This window comes from Passer montanus, unplaced genomic scaffold (assembly GCF_014805655.1).
Source record: "Passer montanus isolate IOZ18808 unplaced genomic scaffold, ASM1480565v1 scaffold41, whole genome shotgun sequence".
Classification (NCBI taxonomy): Eukaryota; Metazoa; Chordata; class Aves; order Passeriformes; family Passeridae; genus Passer; species Passer montanus.
In genome coordinates, this window is record NW_024368930.1 from 6,790,433 (window position 1) to 6,805,041 (window position 14,609).

The following is a 14,609-nucleotide window of genomic DNA, read 5'->3' on the forward strand; positions in this document are numbered from 1 at the left end:
TCAAGATATTGGCAGGTACACATGAAACCCCCAGTACTGACCAGCAGCAGAGACCACGCTGGGGGCCTTTGCCCTGCAGAGACAGTAACACTGGGGCAAAGGCAGCTGTAGCCTCCTGGAAAGGACAAAAGCCAAGACCAACCAATCCCACATGGCAAGGATTAAGCCCTCCCAGGGCTGTACCCACATTCTCAGCATGATGGAAATTTTGACAGCTCATTTTCATGCTGTGAGAAGAGGCATGATCATGGGATAGCTCACCACAAGCTGGGAAAGACTAGTAAGTACCCTGTGAGTACATGTGGTGTGTCAAAGGGCAGGGGATCTCTGCAGACAAGAGGTGCTGAATCACAGGCAAGGCTCTTTCTCCATGACATGACAGCACACAAACACATGAAACTGTGTGAAAGGAGAACTTGGGGTTAATATTCTCAGAGCTGATTTTTCCTTTCAGGTTCAGAGTCATGAAGTGGGGAATGTACACTCCTATTCTTATCTCCCAAGTTTCCCAGCTAAAGAGCTCTCAGCTTCTGGGAAGATCAAAAGAAGTTCAATAAATCACCTGCCAAGCTGCAGTATCACAGAAGGAAGTGGAGAGAGACAGGAGTAGAAACCAGCAGTAAGGAATTTGTGTGATTTGACCAAAACTGAGCAAGGACATTGGATCAAGTCCCTGAAGCCTATCTGGACTCCTTATCTGGTATCTCCAGTATATTTCTCCAGTGGGAAATACCTTATCTGGTATTTCCCACTCAAAAACACCCTAAAATCCACTTTCCTGAGGCTCGGCAGCACTGACCACCCAACACACATCCTTGCTGAGCTCGTGTCCTCACAGCAATAGCTGGGAAGTTGTCATTCCTTGTGTTTCCATAGGAAAATGATCAAGTCTCCCAGCTCCACTCCCATGTCACAGTTAAGTCACCACACTGCTGGAGCTCCCTCATCTTCAGACCAAGCACAGGATCCTGGAGCACTGAGTGGCCCAGGGTGATGCTTGGGTGAGCAGTGACAAAGGACACCACAAGAGAGACCTCAATTCTCCCTACGCCCCATGGCACTGTGAGGTCTGGGGTCCCCAATACTGCTTAGCCACTTAGACACAGTGGGTTTTCTGCCCTTTTTCCCTAAACATTGTGTGATTATAATTGTTTTTCAAGTAAACAAAGAGTTGCTTAGGGAAGGCTCCTGTGGACTCAGACAATGACATGTCAAGGGTTCATGGTTCTAAACAGGAGGGTGTTGTGTATGGATATTGTAGTTGTAGCCATGGCTTTGTTACCAAGAAAACTCTTTTAAGTTAAAGGGCACCTTTACTAATATATTCAAATTCTATTTAGCTAAGAGAGGGCAGTGCCCAGACCTGATCATTAGAGCCCAAGTACCTTGTGGGCAAGGCCAGGGGAGCCAAACAATGTCTGACCAAACAGAACCACAGAACATCCTGAGCTGGGAGGGACCCACAAAGGTCATGGAGTCCAACTCCCAGCCCCACACAGGACATACCAAAATCCCACCATGTGCCTGACAGCATTGTCCAGATGGGCTTTGAGCTCTGATTTAGGCTTTGGGTTATGACCACTGCCCTGGGGAGCCTGTTCTAATGCCCAACCACCCTCTGGGAGAAAGATCTTTTCCTAAAATCCACCCTAAACTTCCCTTGACACAGCTCCAGCATTCCCTCACGTCCTGTCACTGGTCACCAGAGAGCAAAGGCCAGTGCTGCCCCTGTAAGTGACCCTTTAAACCTGCCAGGGCACACCCAAGCTGTCCTATGAAGGGCAAGTGGTGTCTCAACACTTGCTTGGAAGCAAACTCTGGAAGAAGTGAAAACTACAGCATTGTGCTCTGTAACTACCTCTGTATTACCAATTACCACTGTGCTCTGGAACTACCACAAGAAACCAAATCCAAGTTTTTGTTTAAAAAGGCAATTTCATGTTAGTACTTCTTTAGCTGCCTTTTAAATGGTTGATTCAGCACTGCAGTATTGTCTGTAGTGCACTAAATAAGTCTGTTGAGCACTAAATATGCTTGAGTAATTGAATTTACTCTGGGAGATGGTGATAAAAGGTACTGTCATCTGTTCTCAGCTTACTCAGCAGCAGGCAGCAATAATTTGCTTTTTTGGAAGGTGATTACTCCAAAGACATCCCAACACCTTTGGAAAGTGGAACCTGGGAAGATCATCCCGTTTCACAGAACCACAGAACAGTTTGAGCTGGAAGGGACTGTTAAGTTAGGTCTGAACAGTAACTTCTATTTGAGTTGTACTCAACTGCAGGTTTGTGAAGCTCACAATGTGAATTGTGCATCTTCAATCTGTTTTGGGTCTAAGCCTCAAGAAACTTAGCAAACATAATCAAAATCCTATTAATTCCATATAAACCCCCACTCAGGGACTTTGACTTTACCAGCATTGCTGTAACCTGCCTAGGAGATTTCAGCTTTCTCCTCAGCAGATTCCAAACCATTTCCCATTCTTGCTCTCCTCTTAAAAACAGACCACAACTGAATTTGCACTCCAGGATCACCCTCCCACCCTCCCTGGCCACAATTTCCATGTTCCCATTTCCAGTGCTGGTTTCCAGCTGTCCCAGAGGGGTTTGGTGCCATAACCTGGGTTTCACAGGGTTTTCTCCACAACCAGCAGAGTCAGGGACTGGATCCTGGGTCAGGGAGAGGACCATAAATCTGGACTTAACCAGAGTTCCAACTCTGCTATTTTACAAGGGGGACAAAAAGGCCTTTTGGGGACCAGCACAGGCAGCTGGACAGGGAGGTGAGGGTGGGGAGTGACCCCCAGCCCCTCCTGCACCTCAGGGCCTCACACGGCTCTGAACTGGTGACCCTTCAGCAACACTTGTAGGGTCATCAGGCCACCAAAATGTGTCTGAGCTTCTTTAATAGGACTATATTGACAAACCAAACTGTTTATTGATGTTTTTCATGAAGGTTTTCATAGTTTCCTTGGAAGGATTTATCAGTCAGATTCTGGTTTTGGTCAATGCGAGGCAAAAATTCTCTTTCCATGAAAGAATGCATGGTATGTGCTCAGCAGGCAGAGTTTCACCCAGCTCTGGGTGCAGATCCATGGTATGAGCCCCACTCAGCCCAAGAGCATCTGACCCATCTCCTCACCTGGCCAAAGTGACACCGACTCGTCATGGGGCTCCTTGTCCTCACCCCTCAGTTCCCCTGTGTCCCCCTGGCCCCATCTGGGACAGGTCACCTGCTGTGCCTTCTCTTGCTTGCTTCTGGAGACTTCTCACTCTGAGGAGGCACCTTGAACACAGAAAGGAACAAAAATTATAAATTGAGGAGGGGTAGAAATGAGGGCAGGGAATCAGGTGAGACCCTGGAGGAAAAGAAGATGTCCCAACATCCACATCTCTGCCCCACAGGCTGGGCTGCCCTGCCCGTCTCAGCCCTCTCTGCTCCTGCTCTAGGACAAGATTGACTTCCTCAGGCTCACCTCTGCTTCTCCAACAGGGCTGGCACTGTCCCCTCTGGCCCCGGCACCAGGAAATTAGGTCCCACTGTTGGGTGACTGCTGTGAGGGATGAGTCCCAGCAGGGACAGCCTGGACTTGTCACACAGATTTACAGCCAGAAAGGAAAATGTTACCATCAGGAGGAAAATAGAAATGCGCTTCAAAATAAGATAAAATTGGCGCCTCTGGAATAGTGATGGGAGAATGCAAACAAGTGTGGTGTGTGTTAGCACTCCCTGAGTCCTCTCCCACAGAGCCTGGAGGGCTCAGCCCACTGTCAGCTGCCGAGCAACATGGGAGGGTGGCAAAATCTGCAGGCAGGAGAGTGAATTTTCCTGTCTTGTGCACGACAAGGTGGCAGCCTCAGGGCTGAGAGGACTGCAGACTTGCAACAAGCTGAATTGTGCATTTGCCCTGGTTTCATCCCCTCATGTCTCTCTGCACAGAGAAAATTCCCCCACTTTGTTTCCTCTATCAATCCTGGCTCTCCACCTTTGGAGCCCCAGGCATGAACCAGCTATGTGTGACCTCACTAGAAAAAACTCCCTCTGGCTCCTTCCACTCACGTTAGTAATTCCCTGACCTCATTTCAAGCTTTGCACCTGGGCCAGAACCTGCTGTGCTCTCCTTGGATGGGGAGAGACGTGTCCCAACTGCTCCTGAATGAGCAGGTTGGGAGCACGTCAGCTCCTGCCAGTGCTCCAGGGTCTGAGACACCAGCCTGACTCATTGCCACACCTGGCTGTGGTAATAGGTGGCCAAGGAGCCCATGGCACCAACCTAACCTACCTCAGCACTTTAAACCAACCAGTGGTTTTGTGGGATTTTTTCTGGGTTTAAGCGTTTAACAGCAGGGGGAAGCCTGACGTGGAGAGAAGTGTGGGCTTGGCTTTTTATGTAGTGCTTGTAGCATTTGGAAAATTATCCTCTGAGTACTAAATGTCTGAGTCATCCTGGGATAGCACTGCATCTACTTTTAGATGTTACCATGTGCTCTCCTCTGCCACAGTTTGTGAGGTAAGAGTCTTTTAAACCGTCAGGAAAATGGTGCTCATGCTCTTCCTCTTCTCTCTCTGGGCTTTGGAAACTTCAGGGGAAATCAAAAGGGGTTTTTATCCTCTTAATGTCAATTAGCTGAAAAGGTGAAATACCTTGTGATGAAGCCACAGGTGGTTTGAGAGTGCTGTCTGTGTGGTGCCCATCCTGCCTTTTCCAGTGAAGCCCAGTTCCTGGAAGCCCAGCAGGACTCACGTGCCAGGGTGTTTGGCCACCCTTACAAAGGTTAATATTTATCAGAAAGATCTTCCTCAGTCACCCTGCCTACTAGCCCACGTGAGAAGAAAATTCCCTGTGCAGAAATTCCAGCTAATTTGGCAATGAGGGGAACAGGGCTGGGAGAGGCTCCAAATCCCCTGAACAGAGCACGATGACAACGCGTGGGCACTCAGGAGATACCCTGGCACAGCAAGTCAGGCTCGTGGCACCAAGCTGGGGAGCTGCTGGTGGCACAGGGCATCATCCCCTGCCAGGCCCTGGGTGCTGCAGTGGCTGGTGGCAGGGGAAGCCTGGCAGTGAGTGCAGAGCTCAGGCTGGGCCATCTCATTATTTAATCCCCCTCTTCCTTCACCAAGCTGAGCTCTGTGCCCCCCACTGCAACCTGCCAAGGCACAAGGGTGCCAGACACGTGCCCTAAGGAGGGTTGGACATGTTAGACCCTCATTCAGTGTGGGAGGCAGATCCTGCACCAACAGCTCTCCATCCCTGCTCCCCTTCAGAGCAAGGACTCCAAATCCTTTGTGCTGAGCAGGATAACTGCAATGCAGCAGGATGGGAATCCCTCAGGGAGCTGCAGCCAACGCCGGAGGCTCCGGCTGCTCCAGCCTTCAACCCATCAGCACTGGGTGTCCTGCCTTGCTCTCTGCCTTGGAGCAAAGTGCTGCAGCTGTGCTTCAGTTCTCACAGTGCTGATGGAAACCCTCCTCATGTCCTGCCCCAGCTGCTCTCAGACCATGCCAGTGGCACTTGCTCCTGCCAAGGGACTGGGAGAAGTGATGCTCAGAGACTGAGCTGCATCCCACTGGGATAGAGCAGCTTGGGAGGGCAGAGATCAGACATGGTAAAAACTGAGCATTGGGAAGGGGAGTTCTGGTGCCCTGTGAAGCTCCTTAGCAGGATTTCAAGGCCAGGCTTGATGAAGCTTCAAGGAGATTGGCAGGACTGAGGGGATTCCCAGGATCAGCCCAAGCTCAACGCAGAGGGGCGAGTGCTCCCCTCAGATCTTTTCAGCCATTTGTGTCTCTTCTTCCCTGGCTGAACTGACCCACGACAATGCCAGGGTTGCTGAGCTGCTTCATCCTCAGAGCCCAAAACTGGGATGAGACATTTCAAGTCTGAGATCCCAGTTCAAGCCTGTGGTGCCAGGCAGGTGTGAGCAGACATCCAGGGACTCCCCGGCTCTGGAGCAGTGAAGAGGCAAGCACTGCCCCTTGGGATCATCCCCTGTCATCCAGACTGCCATGGATTAACTTGTCACTGCAGCAGGAAGAGCCTGGGATGTGTCTGTGGGCAGCAAGGGGAGGGTAAAATTCCCTTCTTCCCCCCACAGCTGCCTTGCACGAAGGAAGTGCGGGGGCACTTTCATGCAGCACTTGCTTCAGAGAGCTTTAAACAGCTTCAAGCTGGGGGGAAATATCTTCTGAACCACAAACTATTCCTGGCATTGGCTCAACTAAAAAAGAGCTATAAAAGGTCAAACTCATTCACAGCATAAAATGTAGCTCTGCATCATCATTGCTACAGGCTGGAAAATGCCAGAGAGGGTCAGTCTTGTTGACTTCCCTAAGCAACATCTGTTTAAAAAAAACCTCCTGCAGTCAGCAGAACTGCCCCAAGCCCAGCTGTTGGCTGACTGAGCACATAGCCAGGTTTGGGGACAGAGCTGGGGCTCAGGGGGGCACAGCTGGGCTGACCCAAGAGACAGGAGTGTCACCTGGCCACAAATCCCAGTGCAAACTGTCTGCATCCCGCTGCCACACAGCCAGGCTGGGACTGTGTGATCACAGAATCCCAGAATGGTTTGGGCTGGAAGGGATCTTCAAGATCATCTTGTTCCAATGCTCTGCCATGGGCAGGAATGCCAACATGTGGAAAAGAACGTGGGAAAAACAGACAAGGGTAAGCAGGGTCAGATACAACGTCTGGGACTCCCAACACCACCTCCAAGTGAGACTAGGAAAGGACTCAGGTGAAAGAGAGTTGTACTATAAAATAACTTCTTTGGTTTCTTTCTTTAGAAAACAGGTATAAAAACAGGTAGTTAAGAAATAAATTTCAAGCAACCTGTACCAGTGAGTTTGGGGCATCCTCCCCTTTCCTGTGCCTCAGCAGCAAACTCTCTTCTCAAACAAAAGCATGACAAAAATCGCAAGCAAATCCTCAGTGGGAAATACTGTTAAATGACTAAAACCCCCAACAAGCCCAAACTTACACAGTTTAAAACAAAGCCAAACAGTTTTCTATATAGGGGACCATGTTCTTCCCCAGAAATAATGACCCTCAATGCAGGTTTTCCTTCTGATAAAATATTGACTCTTGCTGAGGGCTGGAAAATCAGTGGCCAACACCTGGTGAGCTCCCAGGAGCTGCCCCAGCCTCTGGCAAGGGGATGCTGCTGCTGCTGCTCACACATTTTATCCTATTCCACCCCATCCCATCCCATCCCATCCCATCCCATCCCATCCCATCCATCAGCAGTGACACAGCTGCCGTGGCACGAGGCCACTCCATCGCTCATCTCTCACGCTACTTTTCAAGTTATGTCTGGAAAGATGAATAAATTAATGAAGCCTCAGAAGACAAAAACCAAGACAAAGAGCACCCAAAAAGTCCAGTTCATGCTCTCAGGAAGCGCTCACGGACTTTCTCCTCGATGGAGTGGAGCTTGACCACGCGCAGCGCGACCAGCAGCTCCTTGGTGACTTCAGAGTCCTCCTGCTTCTTGTGAGTGAGGAAAGCCCGGAATTTCTCCTGGATGGCTGCCCTGGTCCATGCTGCCTGCTTCTTTGGTGAGCGCTCCAGGAGCTGCTGCAGGCGCTTCAGCTTCTTGACGGGGATGTTCTGATACACCACAAAGTCTATCATGGCCTGAGCGCAGTCGTCATCTTCTGCAGCTGGGGGGAAACAGCCCGGGGGTTAAAGGGGCATGGGACAGCAGGGCACAGCCCTGCCAAGGCTCTCTGTGGGACATCTGCCCAGGGAGCTGGTGAATGGCCTGGAAGCGTTCAAGGCCAGGTTGGATGGGTGATGGAACAACCCGGTCTGGTGGAAGGCTGAACTTCCTATCAGGGATGCATCCTCCATGGGGCAGTTGGAAAACAAGGGGTAGTAGTTCTGTAGAAAGTCAGTGTACCTATTCCATGCTCCTCCCCATCAGGGAAGAGAGGAAAAGCCCAGACAAATCTGATGCAATTGCACTAATTATTTACACATTCTTTTTCCTGAGAGTTTCTGTTTTCCCCCACAGATCTGTAACCCTTGCAACAGGCCCAGCCCCAAGCACAGCCCCAATCAGGGCTCTGGGATGGGGCAGATCCGGCCCCAGCTGGTGGAAGCTGCTGGAGTGCATCCAGCACCAGGAATGAAAACAGAAAGAATTTTCAAGAGGTCAAGGCCAAAGGATTACTCAGTCAGGGAGAGATTAGCCCAGTTTCATGCCACTGCAAATTGGGAATGGTTTCAGTGGTTACAGTGGGGTGGGTTGAGCTCCACTGCTCCAGCTCTGCCTCTCCAGCAGGCTCAGCTTGGTGATGAGCAGATCCCTGTGTGCCTCCTGAGAGGAAGCACAATAAACTGGAGTTAAAAAAACCCTTCAGCTCCCATTGCTGGGGCCTCCTCCCTCTATAAATATCTGCAAAGGGCTGGTCTGGCTGCGGGGGTGGTGCCTGAGGCACGTGCTGCTGACACTGCTCTGACCTGGCCATCCCCACCCCGGGACTGCATCCCAGTGACGGAGCTTCCCAGCCTCTGTGTCAGGATCACACTCCTGGCAGGCAGCTCATGGTGTGAGTCAGGCTTTGCAGGGAGAAATCTCTGCGCTGGTGGTGCCAGGAGAGTGTGGAAAAGTGAGAGCTGCCAGGTGGGGGGGAAGCTCTACGTTCCCTCACCGCAGAGGAAAATCTTTTAGAGCCATGGGATGTCCTGAGTTGGAAGGGACCCACAAGGTTCATTGACTCCAAGTTCTGGCTCTGCACAGACCACCCAAAACCCCTACAACAAGCCTGACAGCTTTGGCCGTGACCCTTCCCTGGGGAGCCTGTTCCAGTGCCTGACCACCCTGTGGGTGAGTTTCTTTAGAGCTTTTCTACCAAGCTTCATCCTGATGGAAAAATGACATTTTTTCACTCCAGATCAACCTCCCCTGGATGTGATGAGGTCCCCGTTGCTTTTCAGATCTTCAGGACATGGCACTGGATAATCTCATCCAGGCTCACTTTCCCATTAAAGGTTGGACCAGATAAATTTTCCAAGTCCCTCCCACCGGAGCTCTTCTATGGCTTTACGACTGATTCTATTTTTGGAAGCCTAAAGGTGAAGGGACACTGCCAGCTGGACCAATTACACGAAATTAGTTTCCCATGTCTGGATCCTCAGGGTGGAGCAGGTGGTTCCAAACAGCTTCCAGCCTCATCTCAGCTGGCATCAGGCCCTTGGGATGGGTCTGGGGGCTCTTGAGATGGTTTTTCAGTCCCTCTCTCACTCCCTAACTTGGGGAGGGAGCGTGTTACAAAGCACCCTTGGAACAGAGCCTTTTTCTCTGCCCTGCACCTCTCCCCTGCTTTTTTTGCCAAGGAAGATTGAACCAAATGGTCCTTGAGGTCCCTTCCAACCTGGAATTCAGGGTTGGAATTCAGGGATTCAGGATTCAGGGATTCTCTGATCTGTGCCCATTGGCTGTTCCTGCCCAAGAAACATCTCTGCCACAGCTCAGCACTGTGGCATCTGCACCACCATGATTGACACCACATCTCCACTTTGACACCTGATGGGTCAAAATCCACCCCACACCAGCTCCAATAAACCTTGGGCTCTGCTCCACTCAACCTGCACAAGACCAGGCTGCCATAAAATCTTCCAGGTGCAGGTCCAGCCAGGGAAAGGGAGTGCAGGAGCTGTGCCAGCAGCCAAGCTGAGTGCCTCAGCTGCCAAAATCCCCTGTCCCAGCATTCCCAGGTGTCCCTGGTAAGATCCAGCAGGATTTCACTGTCAGCTCTTTGTTCTCACTGGGCAGTGACTGTTCTTAAGCCCAGCACCCTGTCCTTGCTCTATGGGACTGACACTGGAAGGAATGAAGGGAGACAGACTATTTTATCCACAATTAATTATGGATCACTCCATGTTTTTACAAGCCATTTCACCTCATTTGCATCTAAGTAGGAGAGAGTCATGAGGAAGTGTGCCCTCACCCTGGCAGCATCAGTCCTGGCAGGCTGTGCCCTGGCTCACCTGATTCCTGTGTGCTGTTGCCTCTCCCTGGCCTGCAGGACATGCAGAGGGTGTCGTGGTACTTGTTGCCCTGCACGTTGGTCACCTTGCCCTGCTGCTCACAGTCCTGGTGTGGCTGGCATGGACTGGTGCTGGACTGGGAGGAGAAGAAGCCGTGGGGGCAGTCATGGCACTGGGTGTCCTCAAAGGGGGTACCTGTGCATGGGGAGACAACGGGACTGTCAGGGGACAAACTGGCAGAGGTGGCAGCTGGGGATGGCGCCAGACACCATTTGAGCACGAGGGTGAGGTTTTGGAAGTGATCACTGCCAGCATCTCCCCTGGGAATTGCATGTCCTCACACAGGGCAAACAGCAGCGCTTCCTTCACTGTGCTGATAAACTGTCAGCAGCCCACAGACAAGAGAGGACAACAAGAGGACATCTCACTATGAAAAGGCCACCTCCCAGGCAGGGGCCAGCAGCCAGGCTGGTGGCTGAGCTGCCGAACCAGCCCCTCTGTTCCCAGAGCCCTTCTGTTCCCAGAGCCCCTCTGTTCCCAGAGCCCTTCTGTTCCCAGAGCCCTTCTGTTCCCAGAGCCCTTCTGTTCCCAGAGCCCTTCTCCCCAGAGCCCGAGGCTCCCGAGCAAGTGAAAGCAAAACTCCCAGCGGAGGTGAAAGCTGAGCTGTCCTTGGCCGCGCTGTCGCTGCTGCCCCCCTGCCCCGGGCCAGCGCTTGCCGTGTCACAGGGCTGGTGCCACACGGGCAGGACCGCACCGAGCAGCATTCCCGTTCTCTGGGAATGTCGCTCTGGGGCAGGAGAATTCCCACCCCTTTCACCTCCTCCTCACTAATCAAATTACAAGCAGTTCCTACGTTGTTGCTGCCGCCTTTAGGCTCTCCCAAAATCTGATCTTTCAGGTCCCTCCCAGCCCAGCCCATTCATAAGGCCCAGCCATAACCTGCAACATCTGAGCCACTATTTACAAATGGGAAATCCCAAAGTTGGTTTTCCCGGGGGATTGCGCAAGGATCAAAGCCCTCATCCAACCCAAACAGCAGCAAACTCTCCCTACAGCCCCCCACGACCCCTTCCCCACCCAGGCAGCAGCACTGGCAGGTCCAGGGCTGTGCCCACCACACTGGACACTCAGTCCTTGCTGTGGTGTTCATGTGGCTGGGCTGGGGGGAAATCCTCCCCTCATAAGAAGCCATTTGCAAAAAATAAATAATAATAACAAAAAAACCAGCTTCTCCTCAAATACCCAGCTCGCTTGCATGGCTCCTCAGTCCTAAAGCCAACCCTCCAGACAAATTTCATGTTTAATTTCAAAGCGCTTTCCTGTAATGCCTGGAGGTCTTCTTCCCCCTTTGCTGTGTTACTGCATTTTGTCTTGTCCTATAGAAAATTAAACCCCAGATCTCAATCATAAACATCAGCTGAAGACAGCAGACATTTTCCCCATGGCTGGTGAGCTGGAGCTCTTCTGTGCCACACATGGAAGGCTTTCAGAAGACTCCATGCTTCAAAAGCCTCCCTGTTTCAAAGTGTGCAGTAGGATGCTGCTGGGTCTGCTGGTGCTGCCCACACTGTGGTTTCCAGGCAGAGCCTGGTCCTCATTGACTGATGAGTTTACACACATTTGGAACAATTGAAGGACCAGAGAAAACTGGGGAAACAACAGGAGCATAAATCCCCTAAAATACCTTGGGACTTAGATCACACAAGAAGATGGAATCTCAGACTTGGGAGTCAAAACAAAGCTGGGTTTGTGGATTTGGAACCTGGCTGTGTGTCCACTGTGTGTTTTCAACACAGCCTCTCCAAACTGCTCAATCAAAAACCACAAAACTGGCCCTAGAGCTACACACATTCCCCAGCCCTGCCCTTACATCATCAGCCACCTTCTTCAGCCCAGATAACCAGCATTCCCAGCTCCCGGGCTGCCTGCGAAGGAGAAGGCAGCTGATGAATGGTCAGGAGCAGCCTGGACCTTCCCACTGCCTGTGGAGCAGGGCCCGTGGCTGCTCCAGGGATGGCCAAGTCACAGCCTGGCTGTGCCTGCTGTGGCAGGTGAGGCAGGCAGCTGGGACTGGCACATCCCATCCGGGTGTGCTGCTGGGGATTTCAGAAGCTTTCAAAGCGATAGCTGGGGGAAAACCCAACTAAATTCCTCCTTGGAAAAGAGGCAGGAGCACGCTGGCAAGGAGGGCTCTGTGCCAGTACCAGAGCTGGCAGGGAGTCGGTCAGGCTGTGGGCAAGCACCGGCTGCTGTGTTTTTGGCTGCTGATTTGTCCTTGATTTTTATCTCCCGCGGAGATTTTGGGGCGTGACAAGAGCCGTGTGAGCTCGCACAGCTCCCGAATGACTTACCCGGCCTCAGGGCCCCGGAGCCCGGCGGGCACTCGGAGTGCCGGAGGCAGAGCTCCATGTTGGAGTAGTAGCCCTGCTGGCACTGGCAGGCGCGGTTGTGCGTGGCGTTGCACTGCTGCACCTCCACCTGCCGCTCCCCGCAGATGACGTTGCAGTAGCGGCACTTCTCCAGGTAGTTCCAGTACTGAGTGTAGTGCAAATCCGGGCAGGGCTCGCACAGCGTGGCTCTGTCCCTGGAGCAGTGCTGTGCCACGAAGGTCCCCGGCGGGCACTGCTGGCATGTGATCCTCTCGCCCGTCGCAGCATCCTTCCACTGGTACGTGGGCTGGGCATCGCAGGCGAGCTCGGCCAGCAAGAGGAGGAGAGGGGGGAGCATCCACTACGGCAAAGACAGCGCAAAGAGCCCTGAGCTCGTCCTCAGGCAGAGGCGGGAGCAGCCAACGCGGCTGATGCTGTTACAGAACTTGTTATTGTTGTAGATACAAGAAATTGTTCTCCCTCCCTACGCTGTTCCCAGCCCAAGCACTAAGTGCTGCCCTCCTCTGCCATCCCAGGTGACAGAGCATCCTTCCCAAACCCTTTGTGATGCATTCAGAACCAGCATCCCTCACTCAGAACCTGGAGCAGCTCCAGCACATTCCCCTCCTTCACCCCAGTCAGTTCCCCACCACTGCAGAAAGAGACACCTCTGCAAACCAAGAAGCAGAAGGGAAGTTTTCCAAACTAGCAGATACAAAGCATGCTCCCTAGGACATTTAACATTTTAGAAACCCAGCTGCTCAGGACAGGACTGAATCCCAGAGCTTGCTGATCCTCCCTTTCCTCTCCAGAGCCCACGTGCCCAGCCCAGGCAGAAGATCCCTTACCTTGGGCGGATGCCTCAAACTCGGCACGTGGCAGGATGGCATCGCACCGAGGGCTTCCGAGCGCCGGGATCAGGAACCTGGGGAGACAGAGAGGGCTCCTCAGAGGCTGCTGCTGCCTGCGCCCGGCTCCTCTGCAGCAGCACCTTCCACCCGACCGGCCAGGGTAAAACAGAGGGAGATGGGGAAGGGCTGATAGGTAAAGGCTGATAAGGAAGGGGTGATAGGGAAGGGCTGTTGGGAAAGACTGGGTTTCCTCGCCTGCTTTCTTCCGAGTCAGCCCTTCCTGGGAGGGAGATGCCGGCTCTCCCAGCGCAGGGACGGGGCCGAGCCTTATAGCGGCGGCGGGCGGGAGGCTCCGGGCACCCCCGCAGAGCGGAATCCAGCACACGTGGAACCGCCCGGGGGAGGGAAACCACCCCCAGCCCACCCTAGCCCAGAGGGAGTAAGAGCTGGCGGGGAAGCAGCCAAGATTTCCTTTCCCACCCCATCCCATCCCTCCCCATCCCATCCCTGGGGACCGGCCCCGCTCACCGCACCTCCGCCTCGCACCTCTGCTCCCCACAGCCAGCAGCGCCTTTATAAACCGGCCTGTGGGAAAGACCCCTCTTGGGCAAGGGGAGGTGACATCCACCCCGGCCCCGGCGCCATCCCGGCCCCTTCCCGGTGCCCCGCCGCGGCCGCACCGGCTCCGCCTTCGCGGCCCGGAGCCCTCCCTCCCCCGGCGCTTTCGCTCTCGTTTCCGAGCGCGCCGCTACAGTGAAGCTTTCGGAGCAAGGAGGTTTGTTTACCTGTGCGGAGGAAGGAGGAGAGCGGGATTCGCACGGTTTTTCAAAGCTCTCTAAGTTTTACAGGGGGCTGGTGAGAAATCGTTTTCTGGCAAGGGGAAAGGCAGGGAAATTCCCCTGTGAACGTTCAGTTCCCCGGCGGTGAGCGCCGAAGAACTTCCCAGTAAGAGCAGCTGAGTTCTCCCCGTCTCAGGCAGCCCCGAGGGGCGCTCCCGGCTGCGGCTGCGGGCGGTGGCACCGGCGCCGGGGGAAGCATCGCTCCGGCTCTGCCCGGCGGCTCCGGGGCCGGGTCCCATCCCGCCTCACCTCCGAGGGCGCTGACCCTGCCAAAACAGCCCCGATCGTCGGTGCTTGGGCACTGCATTCCTTCAGCCCTGTCCTTTCAGCATGGCACCACCTCCACCTGTGACACTGAACGCGGGCACCTTTAGTGGCACAGCACCCAGCAGCTGAGGAGGTCAGCACTTAAATCCCTCACAGGTGACGGTGCCCCAAGCCTTGGAGCCCAAGGATTCAAATGAAAACTGAGCTCAGCCTTGCAGGTACAGCCTTGGCAGACCATGTGTTCCAGTGCCTGCTGCAAGACATGGAACTCCTGCACTTTGTCCTGCTC

General features: G+C 53.4%; 1 protein-coding gene across 5 annotated transcripts; it reads right to left on the reverse strand.

The window, feature by feature from the left end:
- Positions 1–6,748: 6,748 nt before the first annotated feature.
- TNFRSF6B (TNF receptor superfamily member 6b) lies at positions 6,749–14,362 on the reverse strand. Of its 5 annotated transcripts, none has more exons than XM_039719515.1 (5): positions 14,000–14,362; positions 13,212–13,288; positions 12,346–12,724; positions 9,995–10,189; positions 6,749–7,662 (listed from the first exon to the last, which is right to left on the reverse strand). In XM_039719515.1, exons 2-5 carry the CDS (start codon positions 13,251–13,253, stop codon positions 7,385–7,387), a joined length of 894 nt encoding a protein of 297 aa, XP_039575449.1. In that variant the 5' UTR covers positions 13,254–13,288; positions 14,000–14,362; the 3' UTR covers positions 6,749–7,384. The 5 variants fall into 5 exon arrangements, with proteins under 5 accessions (XP_039575449.1, XP_039575446.1, XP_039575450.1 ...); XM_039719512.1 differs by lacking the exon at positions 14,000–14,362 and adding an exon at positions 13,748–13,896; XM_039719516.1 differs by lacking the exon at positions 14,000–14,362 and adding an exon at positions 13,748–13,884 and having other exon boundaries at positions 12,346–12,797.
- Positions 14,363–14,609: the final 247 nt, after the last annotated feature.

Bases quoted from the DNA above. Each gene is read 5' to 3' on its own strand.
- TNFRSF6B (XM_039719515.1), bottom strand. From the start codon at position 13,253: ATGCCATCCTGCCACGTGCCGAGTTTGAGGCATCCGCCCAAG. The intron at 12,725-13,211 runs GTAAGGGATCTT...TCTTTGCCGTAG, and splicing joins GTTTGAGGCATCCGCCCAAG to TGGATGCTCCCCCCTCTCCT. The intron at 10,190-12,345 runs GTAAGTCATTCG...CCCCATGCACAG, and splicing joins CTCCGGGGCCCTGAGGCCGG to GTACCCCCTTTGAGGACACC.